Consider the following 27,759-nt stretch of genomic DNA (forward strand, 5'->3'; position numbering starts at 1 on the left):
GATCTAATGTCAGGATGCCTAAAGGGGTCTCAGACAATTGAGGGGGGGGGATATCGCTAGGATATGCCCCCATTGTCCGACAGCTGCGGGTCCCACCTTCACTGAGAACAGAGGCCTGAAAGCTGTGGAGGGTGTACTGTGCAAGTGCAGCCTCCCTCCATTTCGCTGGCTCAGCCATTTCCATCGGCCCCGATAGAAATTATTGGGAGCAGCGGTGCGCTCCCATTCAGTACTATGGGGAGAGAGCTTAGTGGTGGCTGGACCCGGTGAAACCCAGGGTCCTCTGGCCACCACCTTCTCTGCTCAGTTCTTGGTGTAGGTGCGGGTCTCAGCTGAAGATATCTGTGTTGCTCCCATGTTCATATGTGCCTACATTCCTGAGAAAAATGGTGTTTAATATATGCAGATGAGGCTCTAGGAGCAACGGGCATTGTTGTTACCCTAGAGCAGTGATAGGCAAACTGCAGCTCTCCAGCTGTTGCAAAACTACAACTCCCACCATGCCCTGCTGTAGGCAGTCTTTGCATGCTGGGAATTGTAGTTCTGCAACAGCTGGAGAGCCGCAGTTTGCCCATCACTGCTCTAAAGGCTTAGCTATTTCTTCAACTGCCTCACCCTTTGCACTTTGACAAGGCCAGGCAGTGCAATCATCATCATCCCTGGCCCTGAGAATCTGAAGAGGGAGCAGCTACAGTATTTGAGAGAGAACAGAGCCTCTAGGAGTAATGGTAACACCCCCATTGCTCCTAGAGGTTTATTTGCATATATTAAAAACTTCATCTTTCTCAGCAATGCGGGCACATATGAACATGGGCCCAACACAGTCAGCTGCCAAGTGCACATGTAACAGGCCAGCCAGTGTCATAGGTACAGATCTCCTGACAGATGCCCTTTAAAGTAATCAAACTATAGTACTGGCAAAAAGCTATTTTAATAAAAGGAAGGTAAGAAACTTTATTTCAGAAAAAGTTGGATCTGACATGGATGCAAAATAACACAACTGTCAACAATTAATGATTAGAAGAGATTCTTGTATCAAATGTTTTTACAAAAAAAATAAAAATCACCGCTAAAAATTAAAAACGGTGGTATTTACATCCATAACCATAAGTGGTAGAAGCACATGGTGCAAAAATAATACCTAGGTGGGGACAAATGCAGTATGGATAGTGTCAAACTGCTGCTAGAAAGGGGGTGGGGGGGAATTGTTGCAAAGCTACGTGTCCACAGCAAGGCATCCAGCGTGCTCTATGCTCCAGTACATTTTTTTCTTAGTTTAGATCAGAGACAGAAGACCAAATAAATAGGAAAGTGATTGAGTCCATAACTTCTGGTGCAGATCACATGAAGTATTCCTGCTTTCCTTCTCCAGAGTCACTGCTCACTTGTAAAGCCTTGTGTGCCTCCCCTTCCTCGTCCGTCTCGTGGGTTCGGTAGCTGCCCTTGTGTTTGTACAAGTAGACGGCAGCCAGCACCAGCACAATCAGCAATGTTAAGAGGACAGCAGCTATTACACCTAGAAGAAAAAGGAGGATTACAGCACTGAATATAAAGGGCAACCCTGCTACATACAAGCTACAGAAAGCAGGGGACGAAAAGGCGGCATTTCGGTTTGTAGTCCCATTTAGCTGTATGGGGCTGACAGAGTGCGGTGTCGTCCCCATCCCTTACAGTCATCCAGCCCCCTTCCCCCAAAAACAAAAACCCTGTGGGCAAAGCTAGATTCACACAGCCGTATGCGTTTTGTGGTCCGCAAATTGTGGATCCGCCAAAAAAAAGATGACATCCATTTTTTTTGCGGATCCATTGTAACAAAAGATAAATAAATAGGACATATTCTATATTTTTTTGCGGGGCTACGGAACGGACATACAGATAGCACACTGTGTGATGTCCGCATTTTTATTTTTTTATTTTTTTGCGGACCCATTGAAATAATTGGGTCTGCATCCTATCTGCAAAAATAAAAATAAAACGGAAGGGACACGGAAACACACGAACGTGTGCTGCCTGTCGCAGTATTGCGGACCGCATTTGCGGATCTGCAATACACTGGCACCGTTCCGTGTGCATTCTGCCTCACAGATGCAGACTCATTCACTTCAATGGGTCTGCAAATCCGGAGATGCGGAACAGAAGCACGGAACGCTTCCTGAGGTTCAATTCAGTGCCTCCGCACCGCAAAAAGATGGAACGTGCCCGATCTTTTTGCGGAACGGACGGATTGCGGACCCATTCAAGTGAATGGGTCTGCATTGCGGACTTCGTGTGAACAAGCCCTAAGAGAAACCATTTTTTACTGCGGCCACTTAGGGGGCCTTACGTTACATAACACTGATTGCTTTCCATTCATTTTTTTTGGGTGGCGAATAGGGATGAGCAAATTTAGGGTTATGAAATTAGTTTGCGCTTTGTTTGGTGGTAAAAGCAGAATTGTGTTATGGATTCTGCTACCATGGACCATAACGCAATTCTATGACTGAATGCCTTTAGAGGCATTCCGTTATTCATTCTGTCATAATAGAAGTCTATGGCCTGCATAACGGATCCGTCCCATTTCCGTTATGCAGGAGAGGACAGATCCGTTATGCAGCCCATAGACTTATTATGATGGACTGAATAACGGAATGCCTCTAAAGGCATTCAGTCATAGAATTGCTTTATGGTCCATGGTAGCGGTATCCATAACACAATTCTGCTTTTACCACCAAGCAAAATTTCAAAATATGAAATTCGCTCATCTCCAGTGGCAAATAAGCAAAGAGCAGCAATTCAGTTTGTTTTTTACAGTGTTCACCATACAGGATAAATTACATAACTGCGTAGTGCGGGTACTTACTGACATGGCAATACCAAATATGTGGAGGAGATTTTATTCTTGCAATTTTTGTTTCAATGGAAAAAAATATGTAATGGATTTTTTTACTTTTTAAGGCTACTTTCACACTAGCATTCAGAGCGGATCCGTCTCAGACGGATCCGCTCATATAATGCAGACGGTGGCTCCGTTCAGAACGGATCAGTCTGCATTATATTGTTAAAAAAATGTCTAAGTGTCAAAGTAGCCTGAACGGATCCGTCCAGACTTTTACATTGAAAGTCAATGGGGGACGGATCCGTTTGAAGATTGAGCCATAGTGTGTCATCTTCAAACTGATCCGTCCCCATTGACTTACATTGTATGTCTGGACAGATCCGCACGCCTCTGCACGGCCAGGCGGACACCCGAACGCTGCAAGCAGCGTTCAGGTGTCCGCCTGCTGAGCGGAGCGGAGGCTGAACGCTGCCAGACTGATGCATTCTGAGCAGATCCGCGTCTTTTTTCTAAAATACATTACACTATTCTTATAGTACAATGCATTTTAGGTCAGTGCTACACTGACATTGACCAGCAGGCAGCAGGCAGCGCCAAAAGTGCTGGAGGCATCAGCACCTTGCAATCTAATTTGCATGGTGCCAATGGCATACAGAGGGAGTAAAAAGGCAGCGCCTCAGTCTAAGCGCTGCACAGGCCTCCCGTACAATGAAGAGCGGGGGCTCGGCTCTCACATCTCTCAGCTTGAACAGGCAGGAGCGCTAATCAGGGTCATTAACCCTTTACATGCTGCAGACAATGGCACTCACATGTAAGTGATTACAGAGAGAACGGACTCCCCCTCTAACCAATCGGCACCCCGCAATCATTTGCCTTCAGCATTTCGCAGCAGGCTGCCCCTCTCTGGCGCTGCCTGCTGGTTAATGTCAGTATAGCACTGCCATAAAATGCACTGCACTATAGGAATAGTGCAGTGCTTCTCAATTATTTTCTGTCATGCCCCCCCCCTAGGAAGAAGAAAACATTTTGCGCCCCCCGCGCGACTGTAAATAGTATGGTGGGATCTGTGGATGATGGACACTTATTGGGGGGGGGGGGGGGGGATCTGTGGCTGGTTATATATGTGCCATCCACAGAGCCCCCCCACCCCATAACAGTGCCCCCCAGCCCATAACAGTGCCATCCACAGACCCCCACCCCTTAACTGTGCCATCCACAGATTCCGTGTGCCCGTCGCCTGCTTCATTCATAAAGCAGGCGGCGCAAGCACGTGACATCACTGAGGGACGCGCCTTAAAATCCATCCACCCCTCTTCCCCCCCAAAGAATTAAAATATAAAACATTGCATCTTCAATTTCTTTTATTTTTTTTTATTTTTTTATAGTTTGCGCATTTTGCGATGCGAAGATACCAATGATGAATGTCTTCAGAAGGCCTAAGACTGCCCGTGATCTTGTTGTGGGGGAAGTCTGTCACCAGAGTGCAGCACTTCCAGTAAATGACCACTTAGATGCACCGGTCACAACTGACCATGGCATCCGAGCGGTTTAAAGGTCTAAACAGCATAGTCTCTGCCATTGGGTGTCTGCCGTGTAAAACAGCAGGCACTCAGCAGCAGTTTAATACCTTTACTGGCCTGTCATCTGCTGTACATGTATGGTGGATGTCAGGAAAGGATATTAAAAAACAACATTCCTGGTTTTTGCTCACAATCACTGATGAAAGTCACTGAACAAACACTGTAAATAAGTGCTTAAACTGGATTTAGCTCTCATATGGATGGATTTTACAGGACTAAAATGGGCCATACCATTTTTTTCTTCTTTAGAGATAGGTTACTGTGCGGATATGAAAGGTTTGCATTTTAAATAGATGTATATTAGAAAATTGTTCAAAATCCTATTCTCTAAACAAATAACTGGAATCAAACCATCTTTAAGGGTACTTTCACACTTGCGTTTTTCTTTTCCGGCATAGAGTTCCATCTTAGGGGCTCTATACCGGAAAAGAACTGATCAGTTTCACCCCCATGCATTCTGAATGGAGAGTAATCCGTTCAGTTTGCATCAGGATGTCTTCAGTTCAGTAGTTTTGACTGATCAGGCAAAAGAGAAAACCGCAGCATGCTACGGTTTTCTCTCCGGCGAAAAAAAACTGAAGACTTGCCTGAACGCCGGATCCGTCATTTTTTCCCCATAGGAATGTATTAGCGCCAGATACGGCATTCAGAATACTGGAATGCCGGATCAGTCATTCCGGCATGCGCAGATCGGTAAAAATTAGAAGAAAAAAAAAAAAAAAAGTACAAGACTGATCCGTCGGTCCGCATGACAAGCGGAGAGACGGATCCGCCCCTGCAATGCATTTGTGAGACGGATCTGCATCCAGATCTGTCTCACAAATGCTTTCAGTCAGCGGCGGATCAGGTGGCCAGTTCCGATCACACTGCCGCAAGTGTGAAAGTAGCCCAACATGGTCAATCTGTTAATGAAGTACAAACATCTAGGTCCAACATCTCCAGCGGTTTTGGAATTGTAAAATTCCAGGAGTCCATTACCTCCAACGAGAGCTTTGTCAAAACTGTCCATGCCAGATGAAGAGCTTGTGGTTTCCTTCATGTCTGATGGAGATTGCCCTAAATAAAATAAATTTGACATGATATAGTATTGCAACTATGCTTGTCTTCTGGAGTAATTACAAAAAATTCAAACCCTGCACCTTCAAATTAGGGCCACTAGATGGGCATATGGTACTATGTGTAAGCCAGTGGATCATAAACTCAAACTTTTGGCTTAAAACTAAACAAAATGCATCGCACTATAGGAATATAGTATAGTATAGTATACCTGCCAGTTAGGTTGCATGAGCTCCTGTTCCACTTCCTTTGCACACGTTTTGCCAAGTCCACCTGGTGCACACATTGGGGAGATTTAGCAAGAGTGGTGCAAAGGAAAACTGGATTACTTGCACGTAGCAACCAATCAGATTCCACCTTTAATTAAAGGAGCTCTGAAAAATGAAGGTGGAACCCGATTGGTTGCTACAAGTTTTCCTTTACACCAGTTTTGAGAAATCTCCCCCAGTGTGTCTTTAGGATGGATGTAAGGATGCAAAGTAATAGTTGTTGCATTACACATCCATAGCGACTGAGTAACCAAAACATGTTACAAACCGCTCTACGTGTATGAGCGCTGGTGTAGACCACATAGTGGTTTTGCACATAACCAATCAGATTTCAACTTTCATATTTCAAAGATCAGAGGATGCAAGCAGAGATCAGGGCACCACCATCAAAATGTGCCAGTGTGTCCATAGTAAGACACTAATTATGAAACCTCCACCCGCTCCTTACAGAAGCAATGACAGGTCCACACGTGATTGAAATGCTGCAGATGTGAATTTTCACGCAGCATTGCTGCTACCCTACAATGATGCAGATAAGTGAATGGGTGTCATTTATTATAGTGCTTTGCGCCTGTTTTAGTCTAACTTTTTTCATTTTAGATTTTTTTAGGCGCATTTACTAAAGAAAGTGCCCGTTTTGGAGGCATTTGCACCCGATTCGACAATTTTCAATTTTAGACTAAGGCCTCTTGCACGTGAACATTTCTTTTCCCCAGTTTCCGTTCTTTGTGTGTTCTGTTTGCGGAACCATTCACTTCAATGGGTCCGCAAAAACAACGGAAGGTACTCCGTATGTCTTCCGTTCCAAGATAGAACATGTCCTATTGCCCGCAAATCACGTTCTGTGGCTCTATTCAAGTCAATGGTTCCGCAAAAAAAAACAAGATGCATCTGTATGTCTTCCATATCCGTTCGTTTTTTGTGGAACCATCTATTGAAAATGTTATGCCTAGCCCAATTTTCTTTAATGTACATACTGTTTAAACATTATTGTATGCTTCCGTTTCTGATCCGCAAAAAAGTGATCATAAACGGAAACCAACCAAACACTACTAAAACCAAAAAACTGATCCATTTAAAACGGACTTTAAAATACAGAAAAAGCCATACAGTCGTGTGCAAGAGGCCTAAAGCTGTTTTTCAGCAAATGTTTTGGCCTACTTATGTAGGTGTACCTCCTTTAGGCATGAATTATGCGCACAAATATTCTAATTGTTACTCCACTGTAGGGGTGGCATAGTTCTGTTAGTCTCCTTTGTGTTGGGCAGCGTAACAACTGTTAAAATGGTCACATTGGCAGGTAGACGTGTGACTTTATATCTAATATGCGACTTATTCGTTGTACTACACGCAACATTTTTGTCCGGCCGAAAGTAAGCATATATGCCAGAAAGCTGCTGGATTACCGCCCAATCCCATTACACCGAATGGTGATCCACCAGTGAACGGTGGTATCCAGCTATGCCAGACTGGATACGATGAACCCCAACAGTAGGTTCCTCCGCTGGAATAGAGCAGATGTGAACCCAGACTAAGGCCACTTTCACACAAGTGTATTGAAATCAGTCAGTATTCTGGTTCTGGATTACTGATGATATACTATCAGTATTGCTTCAGGATTTATGTGTGTATTCCTTCCTCCCTGCATTTTTGATGCACTCCTATAGGACTGTAATGTGTGCATTTGGAAACAAATACGCACAAAACTCAGACATGCTGCGGATATATAAATATTTTTTTTTCCCCTGCTGCAGAATTTTGGTCATGTGGATATATCCTTACGTGAGGCTGTCAGCTGGATTTAGACACCTGAACTGCACTAACCTGTTATCCAGAAAAGCTTCTGAACGATGATCTTGTAGGTTTCTAAGAGTCAGTACAAATCAGATTTCTGTAACCCAATGTGTGTCAGAAGCCATTGAGGAGCTGCTCTTGGAAGTCTTACCATCTGGACAGGTCATCACAAACCATCTCCACTGGCATGAGGCACATGTACAGAAGAAGCAGGTGCTACCTTGCTTCACTACGCTTCTCACTGAAGGCGACCTGTGATAATGTACCCAACCTGAGGAACATCAATCAAGCCATGCGGTGGGCTGGCCAGCATGACCTGTCTCAAGGAGCAGCTCCCCATGACGCCCGACATATTCTGAAATACAGCTAACTTCTTTTTCTGACGTATGTAGATTAACTCAGAACCTGCAGGATCATCACTGTGGACCCATCCTCCCGGATAACAGCTTGGCAAGTAACTAGTATAGTGTATTACTGTACAGGAGCGGCTGCATGAAGCGCACGGCGTCATAGCAACCCATGACGCCGTGCGCTCCAGCAGTCAGCATGAATCCCGGCAGGGTTTTCACGGCCCGCTCTCGGCCGCAAACACGGCCGTGTGCATTCGGCCTAACTGTAGAAACGGTAGAAGAGCTAGTTAGCATTTAACACAATGGTTTTGTATTTAGAAGTTAGGGCTGTGGTGCGTGTCAGATGAATTCCAGGCAGGCTGAGGGCACATGCATAACTGGTATAAAAAAAATAAATATAAAAGTTTTATGCTGCAAGTAAAAATGTCAAAAAGACTGCCACCATCTCATTGTACATCTATGGATGCAGCTGTAAAATGCACCCCGATCTACAATACTAACGCGAAGAGCTGAACAGGTGCCAGGGGTCTGGAGGGCGCTGCCTTTCATTTCTTTACACAAAGTAATGAATTTGGGCATCAAGGGCCATAAAAGAACGTAGTCTTACCTGTAGGAAAAGTCACGGTGGTTAAAAGTACCATAATTAACCTCCTTTCAGTAGTCAGCCTGGTGTATATTGTGGTAAATCCTGCAAAGAGTAAATCATAGGCAATGTAGGTTAATAAGCTCGGAGAAACCCTCATTTATAAACCCCTATAAAAAGTTTTGGTAAAATTAAAGTCTGGATTTGTGCCATTTTACAATATAACGTCACACACTGGGCAAAAAGGTGAAAAAAATACAGCAGAGGCAGCAGCCGTCATGTCTCAACTACATGGCCCTGCTGATCAGGGAAGCTATGGGCACCTTCTGACAGGCCTGTACCCTCAGTCCCTGGCCAGCGATGACCCCACTGCATGCACAGAGATTGAGTGACTCAACCAGGGCTTGACAAAATTTCCTTGGAATCTAGGAGCCAGCTACAAAAAGTTAGAAGCTTTTTTTCCCCCCCCATTTACCTTAAAGCCTTATTTTCAGCGACAAAAACATATAACGAAGTCTAGAACCAAACAACCTGGGCATTAACAACATATACAGCGGCAGTGTGCAGAGTATAATTTTTGATTCGATTTCGATACCATAAAAAAAAGTATTGCGATACTCGATACCACGCAAGAGAATAAACAAAAAAAGCCACGTGCATTCCGCATAAAAATAAATAAATTAAAAAAAAAGGCGAATCATGCAGATTTCTTTTTTTTTCTGTTCCGGCGTTCACCGAATAGATTTTTTAAAATATTTTAATAGTTTGGACTTTTCTGCTGTGGCAATATGTGATATGTTTATTTATTGTTTATATATGAAATTGGGAAAGGGGGTGATTTATACTTAATATGTTTAAATTTTACACTTTTTATTTAATAACCATTTCCCCCCTTAGGGGCCAGAGCCTGGGATCTTTTAATCCCTTGTCCTACTCACTCTAATAGAGCTCTATCAGGGTGAATAGGACCTCACACTGTCCCTGCTGCTATGTGTACACAGCAGCAGGGAGGTTACCATGGCAGCCAGGGCTTCAGCAGTGTCCTGGCTGCCATGGTAACTGATCGGAGCCCCGGGATTACACAGCTGGGGCTCTGATCTGAAGCTGCCACTGCCATCAATGAGAAGGAGGGGACCCTGTGGCCACTGCCACCAATGATTTTAATACTGGGGGTTGAGGGGCAGGCGCACTGTGCCACCAATGATTTTAATGGGGTGGAAGCACTGCGCCACCAATGATAATTAACCCTTAAGACAGGAGGCGGGTACTGGCAGCAGATCAGCGGCAGTTAACCCCTCAGGTGCCGCAACTAAGGGGTTACCTGCCACTGATCACAGCTCCCTGTCAGAGGCAGGGTGCCAGCTATGCGATTCTGCTGCCGGCACCTGCCTGTATTATGTGTTATAAAGACAACCTTATATGGGGCCAGAATTTAAGTAGCAGGCTACACAGAGCGGCGCCCAGAGATGTCCCAGCACTTACTATTATTCCTGGGCGCCACTCCGTTCGCCCGCCGTGCCCCATTACTGTCTCCTGCTCAATATGCTAATTACTATCGGAGCAATGGGGAGGATTCTCTCCTGGGTGTTCCTTCTCCCTGCGCGACTGGACAGCGCTACAGCCAGGGAGAAGGAATGCATCCAGTGAGTGGGCGTATCCGGGTAACTCCTTCCCTGCCAGATTGTCCGAGAACTCCGCGTATAGGCGGCAGAGTGCCAGGAGCTCCCCGGATTACTGGGGGCAGCCATGTAAGGCGTCTGGTATTTGCCAAGCCCTAGACTAGTGTGCTATGGGGCTTCCAGGACAGGCCATGGCAGCCACTGCCTGGGCACCACATTGGAGAGATTGGACCAGCAAAATCCACATTAGGGCTTATGCACACAGTTGTTCCATGCATTAGGGACCGCAATTTGCGGTCCTCAACGCACAGGTAACATCCATGCGGATTCCACAGATGTATCCAGACCCATTCAACTTGAGTGGGTCAGTGATCCACTTGCATCGCAAAAAAAATAAAAATAATTATAGAACATGTTCTATTTTTTTTTTTGCAGTGTGGAGGCACGGAGAGAAACCCCCACAGAAACACTCCGTAGTGCTTCTGTTTCATTAAAGTGCTGTTTGCGGGCCAAAACGAGGGCACGGCTGGGCAACGGCCATGTGCATGATGCCTTACATGCAGATTTCATCCCACCTATTACATATTTATGGCGTATCCTATCAATGTGTCAAATATTCAGGTGGGATAGCACTTTAAATCTGAAGTGCACTGGAGTAAAAGGTTTCTTGAAAAATGTTACAGGGCTGATTCTAACAAAATCAGTCAAATAATTTAATTCAGGTCCAAATTTATCCAATTGGCCTTAAAATTGGTATGACACTGAGGTCTTTCCTAGAACTTTTTTCTACACCCTCCTCCCGCTTTAAGTCTCAAACACAGCAAATAAACAAGTAAATAATGTCAGAGTGACACCGACATATATAGCGATGGGTAAACACAAACAGACAAGGCAGATGTGCAGCTGCATAGGGGTAGCGGCAGTACGGGAAGCAGCAGCCATACAGTACATGATGACAGGCAGACAGCGGCAGTGGACGATTGCTCACAGTGGCCATTTATCACCAGCTCAATCTATTCGTTGGCCTCAGCTGGAGGTGTGAAAATACTCACTGATCCATGCCTTGTTCATTTTGAAAAATGTGATGTTTGTACACTTGCAGAAAACCCTCTCCAAATTGACATTGGAGGCTGGACAAGACCGTACAGAGCACAAACTGGGCCAGTTCCAGCCAACCTTCTAATCTACCTGCCCCAAAGTCCATAGGGGTTAGGGAACAGGATGTACAGGCTGTACATATAAAAACTGCTCCATTGTGGTTATGAAACTGAATGGGCCACTTGTAGTAGCAGAGACTGCAGGAGGTCAGTGACTCAGTGGGGCCTGCTGGTCCAACACATGGGTGGCTGGCATCTGCTCGCTGAAAGCTGTGAACAGTGTATTCTGCTAATACAGCAATTTTGCCTCCACTTTGGCAAAAACAAACATACATTACCCCCTTTTGCTTTAATAGCAAGGGTCTAAAAGCATGGCTATCCAGTGGGCAGTTTGCCTGATGCTAAGGATATGCCTGTCAGCAAGCTAAGCTTTCCAGCGCGCCCTAGGACCCAGTTCTTTACAGCTCTGCCCCCTCTGTGATGATTGGTCATGGCCCATGTTGTTGTCATCATAAGCCTTGTCCTTCTGCACCACCAACACCCCATCCAGTGGTAGCTCCTTATCCTCCTTCACTCCCTTCATGCAGGTCCACAACAGGGAGGCCACCATCCCTCGCTGCATCAGCGTGGGCATTTCGTCTAATATAAATATCAGGAGGGATGACATCTTTGATGTTGCCGATGTCCATACTGATAAATCTGGTGGCCTCTTTGAAGGATAGGAGTACGCAAAATGCCTCTCTGATGAGCTGCCACTGCCCAAGCTGAAAAATAACATGCTACCTGCTGTGGTGGTGTGCATCAGCATGGATTTTGTGGAGACAAGATAATTATCAATTTTGGTGAAAACCTGGAACTGCAAGACAACAATTAAAATTTTACTGATGCAAAAAGTGGCATAAGCTTAGACCGGCTGTCTAGACGTACAACAAAATGTATCTCTGTTGCTCAGGCTGGATGATAAACCTGGTGCAGGGATGACCACTTTTCTCTGACTACACCATCTACTGGTTGGCTTAATAAAAACTGATTTTTATGCCAAAATTGTGGCACAATTTTGGTGCTTCTTCGACCTCGCCCCATTCAAGCATGTAGGGAAATTGTGGAACTAGAAACTCCAGATACGCCAAATATGCTCCACTTTTAAGACAGATTTTTGCGTGCTGCAGGCACATTACTAAATCTAGGCCAATGTACGTTAGTTCAGGCACACGACTGACACATGCAGTTTTTGAAAAACAATTTCATTAATTTTATTTTTTGAAAGAACAAATTCGTACTTGAACAGAGTCCAATACGATGTACATTACAGTAGGTCAGATACACGACTGTTACATGGGCCGTGTGTGTGCTTGTACTGGTCTTAATAGGGCTTGCGCTGCTGGAGGAGACATGCCTCCTCCGGCAGTCCGTGTGCCAGCCAGAAATCTATGGCAGTCAGGGCCCCTTCTCTGTTATGTGATCTTCCATAATCACTGCACCATTTCTCGTCAGTGTACCCAAATTTAAAAGTAAAATGGTGGACACCATTTAGTTTGATTCACAAACCTGCATTTGTGGTACACAATATGTAGGGAAAACCAAGCGTGAATTCAGGAGGCGCATAGGGGAACATTTATTGAAGATCAGAATTTTTAGTGACACCCCTGTTGCACAACATGTGGCAACTTGTCATCCTGATATCACAGACTGCTTTAAATTTCAGGGTATCGAACATGTAAGACCACCACCTAGGGGAGGCCATATTGATACACTGCTTCTCAGGAAGGAGGCACAGTGGATCATCACTCTAAACACTTAAGCCCAAAGGTCTTAATGATGCGATCTCATACGCATGTTTTATTGAATAAATACCTTTTCCCCCCTGAATGGATATGTGAGAATTTTTTCTCATGTCCCTAATCTGAATACTCTTGTACGCAATGAATGATCTGTTTTCACGTCTATCTCCTTTGATTATTTATGGAACCTGAGAGAAAACTTAGTCCAGCTCACCTTCCTGGTGGAATATGTGATCCCGGCTCCAGAGGCCCTAGGGGAGTGTTCCCTTAGCAGGCTGCAGGTAACTTGAAGAGAAAGGTCCCGGAGGCAATAGAGATCCTCTAAAAGCTCTTCTTTATTTTTCACATATGAATAACGGACACAGCCACATCGTTCACAGCATAACGTTGACGCGTTTCGGGTTGGTACCCTTAGTCGTAACCTAAGGGTACCAACCCGAAACGCGTCAACGTTATGCTGTGAACGATGTGGCTGTGTCCGTTATTCATATGTGAAAAATAAAGAAGAGCTTTTAGAGGATCTCTATTGCCTCCGGGACCTTTCTTTTCTATTTATGGAACCTACCTGGGTTGTTTTGGGTTCTTAATGTGTTTTTTCGATATACATCTTATTAGATAGAACTCCAATATGTCCCATATCCTTAGTAACCAGGTCGCGTTTGCAAGTTATGGGGACTTTATCGGGACTGCATGGATTGGTACCACTTTTTACCCATGCTGTATCTGGTTATACATAAATAATTGTTTTCCATGTTATAGGACGGGCTCTCCCCGTTTTCATTCTGGGGATCCATTTTGTTTATTAATATGTGTTCCGATCATATAAACACTGGATGTACCTGTACTTTGAAGTGAATCCATGGGTTACTTGTCCCCGCCTTATTTGGTGACTCAAGCAAACGTCACAAGTGTATAAGCCCCCCCCCCCCCCCCCCCCCCTTGCCAGAGCAATGAATGAAGCTGGGAGCAGGCGGAGCCGACGCTGATGACTGTGCAATGGGCTGTCCGTCCCCCTGTAATGACGACAGCAGGAGGAGGAGCTTTCGCCATTTAACCTGCTCAGGACCGCTGTACGCAGGATTGAGTCTTTGCGGCGGTCCTGTTCCTCTGGGTGGACGCGCCGGTGCGTCCTCTCGCGAGACTTCGGGGAAAGCCAGCCCGCGCATGCGCATCGCGGGCCGGCAAAATTTAAAAGACAAGTTCGTCATCAACCTGCCAGCCAATGATTGCGGCTGGCAGGTTGTTGATTTTCAAAAAAACGAATCAGCAGCCAGATAACACATCATATTTAGTAAATATGATGTGGTTATATGGCTGCTGTGCTCCTCTGCTCCTTCTTTTGGTCAGTTGGTTCCAGCAGAGGAGCACACACCAACACCACACTTAGCCCCCAAATCATTTCCCAGCACCCCAATTAACCCCTTGATCACCCCTGTCAATCACTAGTGAAAAGGAAAAAAGTGATCAGTGCAAACTGTCACTTTTTTTTCACTGGTATTGACTGTTAGTTTAGGTCCCTTAGTTAGGTAGTTTAGCGATCGGTTAGCGCCCAGCCCACCGCAGTCCCTTATTCGCTGATTAGCGTATCGCTAATCAGCATTTGTACTTTTATAGTATCTGTAAGTGATCAAAACTGATCACAGTCAGATCTATAATAGTATTAGTGTCACTTTAGTTCGCCCTCCACCCAAAACGCAGTGTTTGCCCGATCAGGCCTGATCGGTCGCCCACACGTGCGTTCACCCACGCCCGTGAATTTATTTTTATTTTTTTATCACTGCACATTCACTTTACAAGCGCTGCGGCGATAAAAAAATATCAAAACTGATTTTTTTTTTTATCAACCGCAGCGGCCTCCGGTACTTCGCTAGCCTCCCCTTTGCAAGACAGGCTTGCTTTTTTTCTTGGCTAGTCTCAGGGAATACCCCTAAATTTAGTTGCCCAAACGTCAAACAGGGGGTATTCTTCTGAAGAGGACTACAGGCTTCTGACCCAGTCGGATTAGGAATGGGAACCCTCATCTGATGAATCCAGCGGGTCAGAATACGAACCTGTAGAAAGCAGTGGCTCTCTGGCCCAAAGTTCGGACGAGGAGGCTGAGGTCCCTGATAGCACCAGGCGTACCCGGCCCCGTGTCGCTAGACCACAGGTTGCGCTTCAAAGGCAGCAGAGTGGGGCTGGTGCTGTCGGATTACGTGGTGAGGCATACACCAGCAGCGCAGCCCTTCCTGGACCTAGTACCAGCACTGCCGTACAACCTGGTGAAGTGGCGAGCACCAGAAGGGCCGTTGAAGCTGGTACGGTGGCACGAGCAGTAGTGACCCCGTCGCAGCCACCGCAAAGACTGGCCCGTAGAGCCCCTAGAATCCCTGAGGTGCTGGCAAACCCTGATTGGCAGTCCCCAACTTCAGCCGTACCTGTAGTTCCCCCTTTCACCGCCCAGTCTGGAGTTCGGGTTGAGACAGCTCAGATCGGTTCTTGACTGCGGAGCTCTTGGACTTAGTCGTGGCCGAAACAAATCGGTATGCCACACAATTTATATCCGCCAACCCGGGAAGCTCTTATGCCCAGTCTTTCCGGTGGAAACCAGTCCAAGTTTCCGAATTTAAAACTTTTCTGGGCCTTCTCCTCAACATGGGTCTAACAAAAAAGCATGAATTGCTATAATATTGGTCCACGAACCCAATTCATCACATGCCCATGTTCTCTGCTGCTATGTCCAGGACACGATTTGAGACCATCCTGCGTTTCCTGCACTTTAGCGACAACACCACCTCCAGTCCCAGAGGCCACCCAGCTTTTGACCGGCTCCACAAAAGTCAGCCCCTCAGACCATATCAACCAGAAATTTGCAGATTTGTATACCCCTGAGCAAAACATCTGCGTAGACGAGTCCCTTATACATTTTACCGGGCGCCTTGGCTTCAAACAATACATCCCAAGCAAGCGCGCCCGGTATGGGGTCAAATTGTATAAGCTCTGTGAAAGGGCCACAGGCTATACCCACAAATTTCGGATCTATGAGGGAAAAGATCAGACCATGGAGCCGGTCGGTTGCCCCGACTACCTGGGGAGCAGTGGGAAGACAGTTTGGGACTTGGTGTCACCCTTATTCGGCAAGGGGTACCATCTTTATGTGGACAATTTTTACATAACTGTGGCCCTCTTTAGGCATTTGTTTCTAGAACGGATTGGCGCCTGTGGCACCGCGTGTGCTTCCCCCAACGGCTCGTTACCACCCGTCTTGCAAGGGTGCAGAGGGCCGCATTGTGTAATGAAGAACTGCTCGCGGTGAAATGGAGAGACAAGCGTGATGTTTACATGCTCTCCTCCATTCACGCAGACACGACAATCCAAATTGAACGAGCAACCCGTGTCATTGAAAAGCCACTCTCAGTCCACGACTATAACCTTCACATGGGAGGGATGGACTTCAATGACCAGATGTTGGCTCCGTATTTAGTGTCCCGCAGAACCAGACGCTGGTATAAGAAGGTGTCTGTATATTTGATTCAATTGGCTCTGTAATAGTTTTGTTCTCTACAGTAAGGCTGGGAGAACAGGATCCTTCCTCAAATTTCAGGAAGAGATCATCGCGAACCTCCTGTACCCAGGAGGTTCCGTGGCCCCATCCACCAGTGTAGATAGCCGTCTACACGAGCGACATTTCTCCAGTGTCGTTCCTGGTACCTCAAACCGACCGCCACCCCGAAAAAAATGTTGTATCTGTAGCAGGAGTGGAATAAGGCGTGACACCCGCTTTTTCTGTCCTGACCACCCTGCCCTATGCTTTGGAGAGTGTTTCCGGAAGTACCACACACAGGTACACTTAGCATAGGGATCACCTCTCACCAGGACAGGCACACAGGGCTATTAGGGCCCATTCACTCACAGCTGCTGCAAACCTCTCCTTTCACCTGGGACAAAGTGCATAACGCACTTCGCCACATCTTTGGGCGATTTGCGCTTTGCACATTGACCCATGGGGAAGGAGGAGGTTTGTTCTATAAAGGTAAACAAAAAAAAAAAAAAAAAAAAAAAAAAAAAAAACCAGTAAGCAAAAAGGTTAACGTTTAGTTCAAAAAGTTAAATTTATATGTTCGGTTCCAAAGTTAATAAAATTATTGTGTTGCGGCCTGTTTTTTTTTTGGTTTTTTTTTACCTTCCAGGTGGACCAACCGATCGACTAGCTGCAGCACTGATGTGCATTCTGACAGAAGCATTGCGCTGCTGTCAGATTACACACAAGTCGGTGTATGTGGCGCTGCAAGACGAGATTTCTACTCTTCAGTAAAAGATACGTTTGCCAAGGCATACGAGCTGAGGAGGAGGCGGCGTTCCTATGCTTTGGCAAACACTTTGTATATAAAAAAATAAATAAAAAATCCCGGCAATGATTTATTCATCCACATCGATTGATGTGAATGGAGAAATCTGGTTTGCCAGGGCATACGAGCTAAGTGGGTATGGATGTTGGGCGGAGCTCCTATGTCCTGGCAGACGCCTTTCCCCTCCCTTTTTTTTTGGCAGAGATTTTTCCATCCACATTGATCGATGCGAATGAAGAAATCTGTGCCGTTCATTTTTTTTCCTTTCAGCCCAGAGGCTGAACGGAAAAAAAAAAAAAAAAAATCTCATTACCTGTATGCTCAATATAAGGAGAATAGCAGAAACTCCTAATGCTGGCCATACATGTAATGATTGCGGAGACCCTCAAATGCCAGGGCAGTACAAACACCCCACAACTGACCCCATTTTGGAAAGAAGACACCAAGGTATTCGCTGAGGGGCATATTGAGTCCATTAAAGATTTAAATTTTTGTCCTAAGTTAGCGGAAAGTGAGACTTTGTGAGAAAAAAAAATAAAAAAAAATTTCCGCTAACTTATGCCAAAAAAATTAATTTCTATGAACTCGCCATGCCCCTCATTGAATACCTTGGGGTGTCTTCTTTCCAAAGTGGGGTCACATGTGGGGTATTTATACTGCCCTGGCTTTTTAGGGGCCCTAAAGCGTGAGAAGAAGTCTGGGATCCAAATGTCTAAAAATGCCCTCCTAAAAGGAATTTGGGCACCTCTGCGCATCTAGGCTGCAAAAAAGTGTCACACATGTGGTATCGCCGTACTCAGGAGAAGTTGGGGAACGTGTGTTGGGGTGTCATTTTACATATACCCATGCTGGGTGAGATAAATATCTTAGTCAAAAGTTGTCTTTTGCCAAGATATTTCTCTCACATGGGTATATGTAAAATGACACCCCAAAACACATTCCCCAACTTCTCCTGAGTACGGCGATACCAGATGTGTGATACTTTTTTGCAGTCAAGGTGGGCAAAGGGGCACACATTCCAAAGAGCACCTTTCGGATTTCGCAGGCCATTTTTTTTTATTTATTTTTTTTACACATTTTGATTGCAAAGTACTTCACACATTTGGGCCCCTAGAATGCAGGGCAGTATAACTACCCCACAAGTGACCCCATTTTGGAAAGACACCCCAAGGTATTCCGTGAGGGGCATGGCGAGTTCCTAGAATTTTTTATGACCCATCAGCGAATACCTTAGGGTGTCTACTTTCCGAAATGGGGTCATTTGTGGGGTTTTTCTACTGTTTGGGCATTGTAGAACCTCAGGAAACATGACAGGTGCTCAGAAAGTCAGAGCTGCTTCAAAAAGCAGAAATTCACATTTTTGTACCATAGTTTGTAAACGCTATAACTTTTACCCAAACTATTTTTTTTTTGTCCAAACTTTTTTTTATCAAAGACATGTAGAACTATAAATTTAGCGAAAAATTTATATATGGATGTCGTTTTTTTTGCAAAATTTTACAGCTGAAAGTGAAAAATGTCATTTTTTTGCAAAAAAACATTACATTTCGATTAATAACAAAAAAAGTAAAAATGTCAGCAGCAATGAAATACCACCAAATGAAAGCTCTATTAGTGAGAAGAAAAGGAGGTAAAATTCATTTGGGTGGTAAGTTGCAGGACCGAGCAATAAACGGTGAAAGTAGTGTAGTGCAGAAGTGTAAAAAGTGGCCTGGTCATTAAGGGGGTTTCAGCTAGCAGGGTTGAAGTGGTTAAACAAGTGCATACCTCGCACGCGTCACGGCCAATACATGCCGGAGGCTCGTTGCTGCACGCATGACATCAGAAGCGTGCAGCGTCTTTGTAGTCAGTAGACTTCTAAGTGCTTGGCATAATTGTTGTAGACCCACCACCAGGGTTACAATACATGGCATCGGCTAAAGCACTTGGTCTAATGCTCTCTAGATGAACATACCGACATTAGTCGGATAGGGAAACGCGTCGAGCAATTCACTGCAGCATAGGAAACATATGCAGACTGACGCTCGCTTCTATATCTGAACCCAACAGTGACAAATCCTCTAAGTGCGGGATCCTATACTCCTAAACATGAAGGAGTTTCTATGATGGTGAACTTACTAGTGATCTCACGTTCTATTTATGGGACCCTACATAGCACTGATTTAATGGTATACAGCCCCGTAATGTGTAGCGTGAGGAATATCCTTTTAGGATCAGTAGAGGATTTGCACTAATATTTATATACTCCTAAACATAAAGGAGTTCTAATGGTAGGGTGTTATTAGGAATCAACATAATATAGTTTGATATATTCTAATTCACCCCACCGAGCCTATTCGTGTGGAGATTTAATTTTATTATTAAATAGAGAGTTTTTAACGTACTTTAGATAGGCAGTAAAATATTTGATTCACACTAAGCAAAACACCAAAACTTCAAACTCGTTTGGAAGAATTTTTGTGAAATTCAGGAAAGATCCGATTTGCTAATCTCTATTTTTAGCGAAAGCCAGTCACAATTTACTGCACAACATACAATACATTTACATGCTGGTGTCAGGCCTGACATACACAACAGGAGTAGCCATGAGCCTCCTGCATTAAAACTGGTAGACTTCAGCTTTCATTTTTGCATGAACTCAACTAATTGCCATGGACAACTGCGGCCAAATGTGCTGTATCTGCATTCATACAATGACCAGTAAAAGCCTGTAGAAGTCAGAGGACATCCGATGGTACAAGGTCCATCAGGGCACATTCAGAAGGCAGATTTCTGCGAGTTTTTCTTCGTTTTCCCTGCAGAAAGATTTTATAGAGCGAGTGGCGTTATCAATTATGGTTTTTGTACAATGTTAGAAATGTTTCTAGGAAAACATTAGAACTTTAGACCTCATGGACATGACCATATGCATTTTGCCGTCTGCAAAATAAAGGATGACATCAGTGCGACTTCAATGCTGCATCTGTTTTTTTGTTTTGGACACATTAACTTCAATGGATCCGTGGACCGCATTTTGTAGCCAAGAGCAAGACATGTTCTGTCTTTTGCAGAAAAGATATATAGATGTGGACAGCACATTGATTATCCGTGTGCTTTCCGCATCTGTATGTCCGTTCCACAACAGATAGAATATGTCCTATGCTTGGCTGCAAAATGTGGTCCACGGACCAATTGAAGTCAACAGGTCTGCAAAAAAAAACCCCAAAAAAAAAACAAAACCCACAACCAAAAAAAAACAAAAAAAAAAAAAAAAAACGCAAGCAACTAATCTTGTGCAAACCCTAAGGCCTCATGCACAGTAGGGTTGTTGCGGGTATCGAAATTTCGATACCTAAGGCTGCTTTCACACTAGCGTTCGGTATTCCGTTCGTGAGCTCCGTTTGAAGGAGCTCACGAGCGGACCCGAACGCAGCCGTCCACCCCTGATGCAGTCTGAATGGAGGCGGATCCGCTCAGACTGCATCAGTCTGGTGGCGTTCAGCCTCCGCTCCGCTCGCCTCCGCACGGACAGGCGGACAGCTGAACGCTGCTTGCAGCGTTCGGGTCCGCCTGGCCGTGCGGAGGCGTGCGGATCCGTCCAGACTTACAATGTAAGTCAATGGCGGATCCGTTTGAAGATGCCACAATGTGGCTCAATCTTCAAGCGGATCCGTCCCCCATTGACTTTACATTGAAAGTCTGGACGGATCCGTCCCAGGCTATTTCCACACTTAGCTTTTTTTTGCTACCAATACTGTTTGTGTACCGATACGATAGCGGGATCTCAATTTTTTTTCAATACTGGACTGCGCAGTCTAGTATCACAGAACATGAGCGCGCTGCTGTGAGCGCCCTCATGTTCCCTCAGCAGCACAGGGGAGAAAGATGCAGTCTCCCTCCCCCTGTGCTGCTGCTGCCGCCGCCAATGAGGAGAGAGGGCCGGGCACACTGTGCCACCAATGACTTAGTTACCATTCCTGAGCCGCCGCCATCAGCAGAGAGTGTCAACTCTCCTGTAACCCCATAGATGCTGCGGTTGCGGCATCCATCGGGTTAACAGAGGGAGGGGGCTCCCCCTCTCCACCATCGGGGCTGCAGCGCTGTGATTTGCAAAAGCGTCTGGTTGCCATGGCAAAGGCGTCCAGTGCTGCCACCTACAGGCAGTCTGGAAGTATTATACTTTGCAATGCAAGAGCATTGCAAAGTATAGTACAACTATCAGCCCCACTGGATCTTCAAGATCCAAGAGGGAACTGATAAAAAAAAAGTGAAAATAATAAAAGTAAAAATAAATCAATAAATAAATAAAAATGTAAAAAAAAAAAAAAAAACGACATTGCCTTTTCGTATAAAAAAATGAAAAAATAAAATACACATATTAGGTGTCACCGCGTCCGTAACGACCGTCTCTATAAATATATCACGTGATGGACCCCGTCCGATAAACACCATAAAAATAAATTTTAAAAAAAACTGTGCCAAAAAAGCTATTTTTGTCACCTTACATCACAAAAAGTGCAACAGCAAGCGATCAAAAAGGCTTATGACCCCCAAAATAGTATCAAACCATCACTTCGTCCCGCAAAAAATGATACCCTATTTAAGACAATCGCCCAGAAAATAAAAAAGCTATGGCTCTCAGACTATAGAGACACTAAAACATCATTTTTTTGGTTTCAGAAATGCTATTATTAGGTAAAACTTAAATAAATAAGAAAAAGTATACATATTAGGTATTGCCACGTCCGTAACGATCTTCTCTATAAAACTATCACATGACCTAACTCCTCAGATGAACGCTGTGAAAATAAATAAGCGAAAACTGTTCCAAAACAGCCAATTTTTGGGTCACCTTGCCCCATAAAGTGTAATAATGAATGATCAAAAAATCCTATGTACCCAAAAATGATACCAATAAAAACCTCAACACTTTCTGCAAAAAACGAGCCCCTGCACAAGACGATCGGCAGAAAAATAAAAAACAAATGGCGTTCAGAAAACCAATCCAGCACAATCTGCCTTCCAAAAACCGTATGGCATTCCTTTCCTTCTGCGCCCTGCCGTGTGCCCGTACAGCAGTTTACGACCACATGTGGGGTGTTTCTGTAAACCGCGGAATCAGGGTAATAAATATTGAGTTTTGTTTGGCTGTTAACCCTCAATGTGTTAAAGAAAAAAAAAATATATAAAATGGAAAATCTGCCAAAAAAGTGAAATTTTAAAATTTCATCTCCATTTTCCTTTAATTCTTGTGGAACGCCTAAAGGGTTAACAAAGTTTGTAAAAATCAGTTTTGAGTAACTTGAGGGGTGTAGTTTCTATAATGGGGTCATTTATGGGGGTTTCAACTATGTAAGCCCCACAAAGGGACTTCAGACCTGAACTGGTCCTTAAAAAGTGGGTTTTGGAAATTTTCTTAAAAATTTTAAGAATTGCTTCTAAACTTCTAAGCCTTCTAACGTCCTAAAAAAATAAAATGACATTTCCAAAATGATGCCAACATAAAGTAGACATATGGGGAATGTTAAGTAATAAATATTTTATTAGGTATCACTTTCTGTTTTAGACGCAGAGAAATGGAAATTTGGAAAATTGTGAATTTTTCCTAATTTTTGGTAAATTTGGGATTTTTTCATAAATAAAGGTGAAATATATTGACTCAAATATATGACTATCATGAAGTACAATGTGTCACGAGAAAACAATCTCAGAATGGCGTGGATAAGTAAAAGTGTTCCAAAGCTATTACCACATAAAGTGACACATGTCAGATTTGTAAATTTTGACCTGGACATTGGGGCATCAATGACCCTTGGTCATGAAAGGGTTAAGGAACAAAAACAAAAACACAACAATGTGGATAATAGAACTGTAAAGAAAGCATTTAAAAATCACTAAAACAGGAGGGCAGAAAGGTAGCACTGAAAAACTAAGGGAAAAAATAGAATATGTAAAAAACAAATAAAAGCAGCCAAACTAGAGACCGAGAGATTAAAGAGCAAAACTAACCCCAAAATGTTCTTCAATTATACGAATGGTAAAAAGTATAAATCTAAAGGCGTCGGCCCTTTACAGAGTGATGGAGGAGTCGCAGAGAGCGACGAGGAGAAAGCAAAGCTATTAAATATTTTTTTATCTCCACTGTAGTCATTGAGGAAAATAAACTCAGATGACATGCAGAATGTAAAAGTAAATTCCGCATTAAAAGTGTCCTGTCTGACCCAGGAAGAAGTACAGTTCAAATTTTGCTGAGGTCACTGTTGCACTGAGGGGTCGGCACCACTGAGGATTTTATGAGGTTTAAAGGGTTTGTCCCAAGATCAATATTTCTCACCTGTCGTTAAAGAGGACCCCTCACCTCTCCCGATTTGTCTGTTTTGGTAACTACTTACACCCCCCCCCCCCCTCCCCCAATGTAATAACAATCCTGGAGCATCTATTCTTATGACCTTATGTTTTGTTATTAGCTATGAATGACTTGCTGGCAGTTTGCAGTGAAGGTCCAGATGGGGGGTGTCCCTGCACAGCCTGACATTATTCAATCAGTGCTGTCAACATCCAACTGGACCTTTATTGCAGACTACTAGCAATTAGGTCATAAGTTCTAGTGGGAATAATAGAGGAATAGTACAATAGAGTCACAATTTGACTCCCCAGAATTGTTATTGCATGGGAAATGCAAGTCGTTACTAAAACAGACATGTCCCCTTCAAGTACATGATCGCTGGGGGTCCCACCTTGGTTACCATGTTCTAGTGTTCTCTGGGCCACATATTGTGGATCTGGATGATGTCATCACGCAAACATTGGCACTCCAGCGCTGCTGTGAAACTACAACACCCAGTGTGCGCACGTGCTCAGCTGTTCTTGTAACTCCCAAAGAAGTGAAAGGAGGATGCTGGGAGTTGTAGCTTCAAAACAGCTGGAGTTCTGGAGGTTGCTGATCCCTGATCTAGAGGCTGTTATTGTGTGTTATGCTTGATCTTGCTATAAAGGGGAGTTCATCTTCCATGACCCTGTTGCCCCATCTAATGCCACAAAATTGCCACCACCGCTGTGGTTATTGGATTATTCAGTTTTACAGCAAAGACTTCATGCACTTGGCAGAGGGACTGTATGTGCTGGAGGCTGTAAATGGCCACATGCAGTCCTTGTAGCACCATGTGCCACCATGCGGCGCCGCATTCCAGAAGAAATCCCTATAGCAAACAATATGTCTAGTTCAGCGCCTGATGGAACATGCTGCAATGAATCCTTGATGGATTCATAAGAAAGCTGACAAGTGACATAGGTAGAGGTCTAAGGGGGACAGGTCTGTCAGTTATGGAGGTCTCCTGTTGGCGTGTCCAGCGCTGGGACCCCCGCTGACTTCTATAAGCAGGAGTCTGAAGCGCTCAGCCACTTTTCCTTACTGCTGAGCGCCGTAGTGAAGACGGTCCCCTAGACCTTCTATTGAGGCCGTCTTCAGTACCGCACTCAGCAGGGAGGAGAGACAGCGCTCGGCTGAGCGCTGCAGACTCATTATTAGAGGAAAACAAGGCACTCAGATCCGCAAGGCCACTTACCCTCCCAGTAAGGATCGCGCACCTCCTTCCTCCCTTCAGAGTGGTGTGCCATGAGCTTCGGCAGCCCGCTCAAACTGACCAATAATAAAGCTCCTTACTGTAAGGAGCCTTGTTACTGGTTGTTTCAAGCAGCAGCATCGCTGCGCTGTCTGTGCCGTTCACAGCGCTGATGAATAGCAGTGAAAAGTCTAAGGCGTATTGGTACGCCTTAGACTTTTTCCAGGGAGTAAAAGGGCCTGAACAGGCGTCTGACGCTTGTACAGGCATTATTGTGACCTCTTCTGACAGGGAATGTTCCACAGGACTGGCGCATAGCAAATGTGGTGCCAATATTCAAAAAGGGCCAAAAAAAAAACAGACCCCAGAAACTATAGGCCGGTAAGTTTAACATCTGTCTTGGGTAAACGGTTTGAAGGTTGTCTAAGAGATGCTATCTTGGAGTACCTCAATGAAAATAAGCAAATAACACCATATCAGCATGGCTTCATGAGGGATCGGTCATGTCAAACTAATTTAATCCATTTCTATGAGGATGCAAGTTCTAGACTTGACCGCGGCAAATCAATGGATGTCGTATATCTGGGCTTCTCCAAAGCCTCTGACACTGTACCGCATAAAATGAGAATGCTTGGACTGGGAGAAAACGTCTGTATGTGGGTAAGTAACCGGCTCAGTGATAGAAAACAGAGGGTGGTTATTTACAGTACACACTCAGATTGGGTCACTGAGGGGTCAGTACTGGGCCCTATTCTCTTCAATATATATTTATTAATGATCTTGTAGAAGGCTTGCACAGTAAAATATCAATTTTTGCAGATGACACTAAACTGTGTAAAGTAATTACCACTAAAGAGGACAGTATACTGCTACAGAGGGATCTGGCTAGATTGGAGGCTTGGGCAGATGAGGTTTAACACTGAAATGTAAAGTTATGCACAAGGGAAGGAATAATTCAAGTCACCCGTACATACTAAGGCCCCTTGCACACGAACATGTGCACCCGGTGGTTGTGCTGCGGCCTGCAAAATGCAGGCCGCAATGCATGAACACAGTCTGTGGGGCAGCCGCAGCGGATCGCGGACCCATTCACTTTAATAGGTCCGCGATCTGGCCGTTACGCAAAAAGATTGGACACGTTCTGTCTTTTTGCTGAACGGAAAAAACATAGTACTTCGTTCCGCATCTCCGGACCCATTCAAGTGAATGGGTCCGCATCCGTGATGTGGAATACCCACAGAATGGCACCCATGTATTACAGCACGCACCACCATCTATTGTGTCCGAGTCCTGCTCTGCCAGTGCCTCAGGTCTCTTCAGAGTCTACCAACAGCCCCAGTGGCACCGACATACCCACCTGAGAGCTCATCTACAAGGACGCAACTTTGGTGGGCGGGTAAAAAAAAAAAACATAACTGAACAGAACAGAGTGCACCAAAATGCATTCCGTTCTCATACCGGAGAGAAAACCGCACTATGCTGCAGTTTTCTTTCAGTCATCAGATGCGGAGCAAAACAGATCCATCATGACCCCCAATGAAAGTCAGCGAGGACGGATCCGTTTTCTCTGACAATAGAAAACAGATCCAGCCCCCATTGACTTTCAATGGAGTTCATGACGGATCCGTCTTGCCAAAGTTAAATCTAATACAACCGGATGCAGACAGTTGTATTATCAGTAACAGAAGCGTTTTTGCTGAAGCCTGCCGGATCCAGTAACTCTGGTGTAAAAGTAGCCTAAGTACATATTCAGAGATGCACCAAACAAAGCAGCACTGGCATAAATTCCCCCACAGTATATACTATCCATGGAGATACTAATAGTGGCATATACACACACACTGTATATATCTATTATATACACACACATACATCTACACTCACTGCTCCTCATACAGTGGAAGCAACTGACAGTGACCAATCAGATGGCAGCTCTCATGTCAATTAAGGGCTGGAGATTAAAAGCAGCGACGTGATTGGCTGACATTAGCTACTCCTTCACTAATGTCATAAAGCGCCTTTTGCTATTTTGACCCACGCTGCCCTATGTACATGTCTGCTGGGCAGGCCATCTGCTTGCTGGACTTCCCATAGATACTTTAGTTCGGGCGCTTCCAGGCTCATCCCGCCGCCGCCTATGCTGAGCACACAACACCCAGTCACGAGTGTGTGAGCGGCTGCCAGAGCTCCCCGCCCTGAGGGCTCTACAAATCAAACACTGCCGAGCAGTCCGTCCCGCCGGGCGGTGAACACGACCCCGGAGCCACTACTCACCGTCCGACGTCTCCGCACCGTCAGTCACCGAGCCTAGAAATAATAGGACAGGTGCAGAGCGGCGCTGTAATAACGAGCTCCCGCCACACCCAGCGCCGCCCTGTAACCCTTCACTGCCCGCAGCATCACCGTCCGTGTGCACCAGCTCCCACAGGGGGATCCGCAGCCATGACATGGGGGAAAGGGATGCACCTATACACAGGGGTTTCTGCACTTTTGGGTTTTAGTGCGTTTTGGCCATTATTTTTTATTGCAGTAAAGACGCCAGCTCCAGATGTGAGGTGAAGGTTTGCGGGTAGTGTTGAGCGAACTTGTGTTTTAAGTTCGGCGTCTAAAGTTCGGGTTATCGAAGAATCGCGTTATGGATTCCCCTACTACGGACCATAACGCTGGGTTCACACCTGAGCGTTCTGAAAGAGCGCTCTGTATGCGCGATTGTACGGGCGTTTACAATCGCGCATACAGAGACAAGCGAACGCCCATTGTCGCGCGTTCCCGAAAGTCTATGTAAGTGAACGCGCGACAAAACGCCCCAAAGAAGCTCAAGAACGTTTTTGAGTGTAGGGCGGTTTTCAGCGGGTTCAAACGCGCTGTAAAACACTCAAGTGTGAACCAGGGCCATAGGGAAGCATTGGTTTTCATGTGTTGAGCATTTTACAGCGCGTTTGAACG

General features: G+C 45.0%; 1 protein-coding gene across 1 annotated transcript; it reads right to left on the reverse strand.

Annotated features, from left to right (window-relative positions):
- Nucleotides 1-934: 934 nt before the first annotated feature.
- LOC122932265 (small cell adhesion glycoprotein) lies at nt 935-27,189 on the reverse strand. Its single transcript, XM_044286577.1, has 4 exons — nt 27,088-27,189; nt 8,472-8,552; nt 5,374-5,451; nt 935-1,516 (listed from the first exon to the last, which is right to left on the reverse strand). Exons 2-4 carry the CDS (start codon nt 8,503-8,505, stop codon nt 1,341-1,343), a joined length of 288 nt encoding a protein of 95 aa, XP_044142512.1. The 5' UTR covers nt 8,506-8,552; nt 27,088-27,189; the 3' UTR covers nt 935-1,340.
- Between the last annotated feature and the right edge of the window lie 570 nt (nt 27,190-27,759).

This window comes from Bufo gargarizans, chromosome 3 (assembly GCF_014858855.1).
Source record: "Bufo gargarizans isolate SCDJY-AF-19 chromosome 3, ASM1485885v1, whole genome shotgun sequence".
NCBI lineage: Eukaryota > Metazoa > Chordata > Amphibia > Anura > Bufonidae > Bufo > Bufo gargarizans.

What these genes read in the sequence shown, in the direction of transcription:
- LOC122932265 (XM_044286577.1), bottom strand. Translation starts at nt 8,505, where the DNA reads ATGGTACTTTTAACCACCGTGACTTTTCCTACAG. An exon ending in CACCGTGACTTTTCCTACAG is followed by an intron (nt 5,452 to 8,471) that starts GTAAGACTACGT and finishes TATTTTATTTAG; the next exon opens with GGCAATCTCCATCAGACATG. An exon ending in TGACAAAGCTCTCGTTGGAG is followed by an intron (nt 1,517 to 5,373) that starts GTAATGGACTCC and finishes TTTTTCTTCTAG; the next exon opens with GTGTAATAGCTGCTGTCCTC.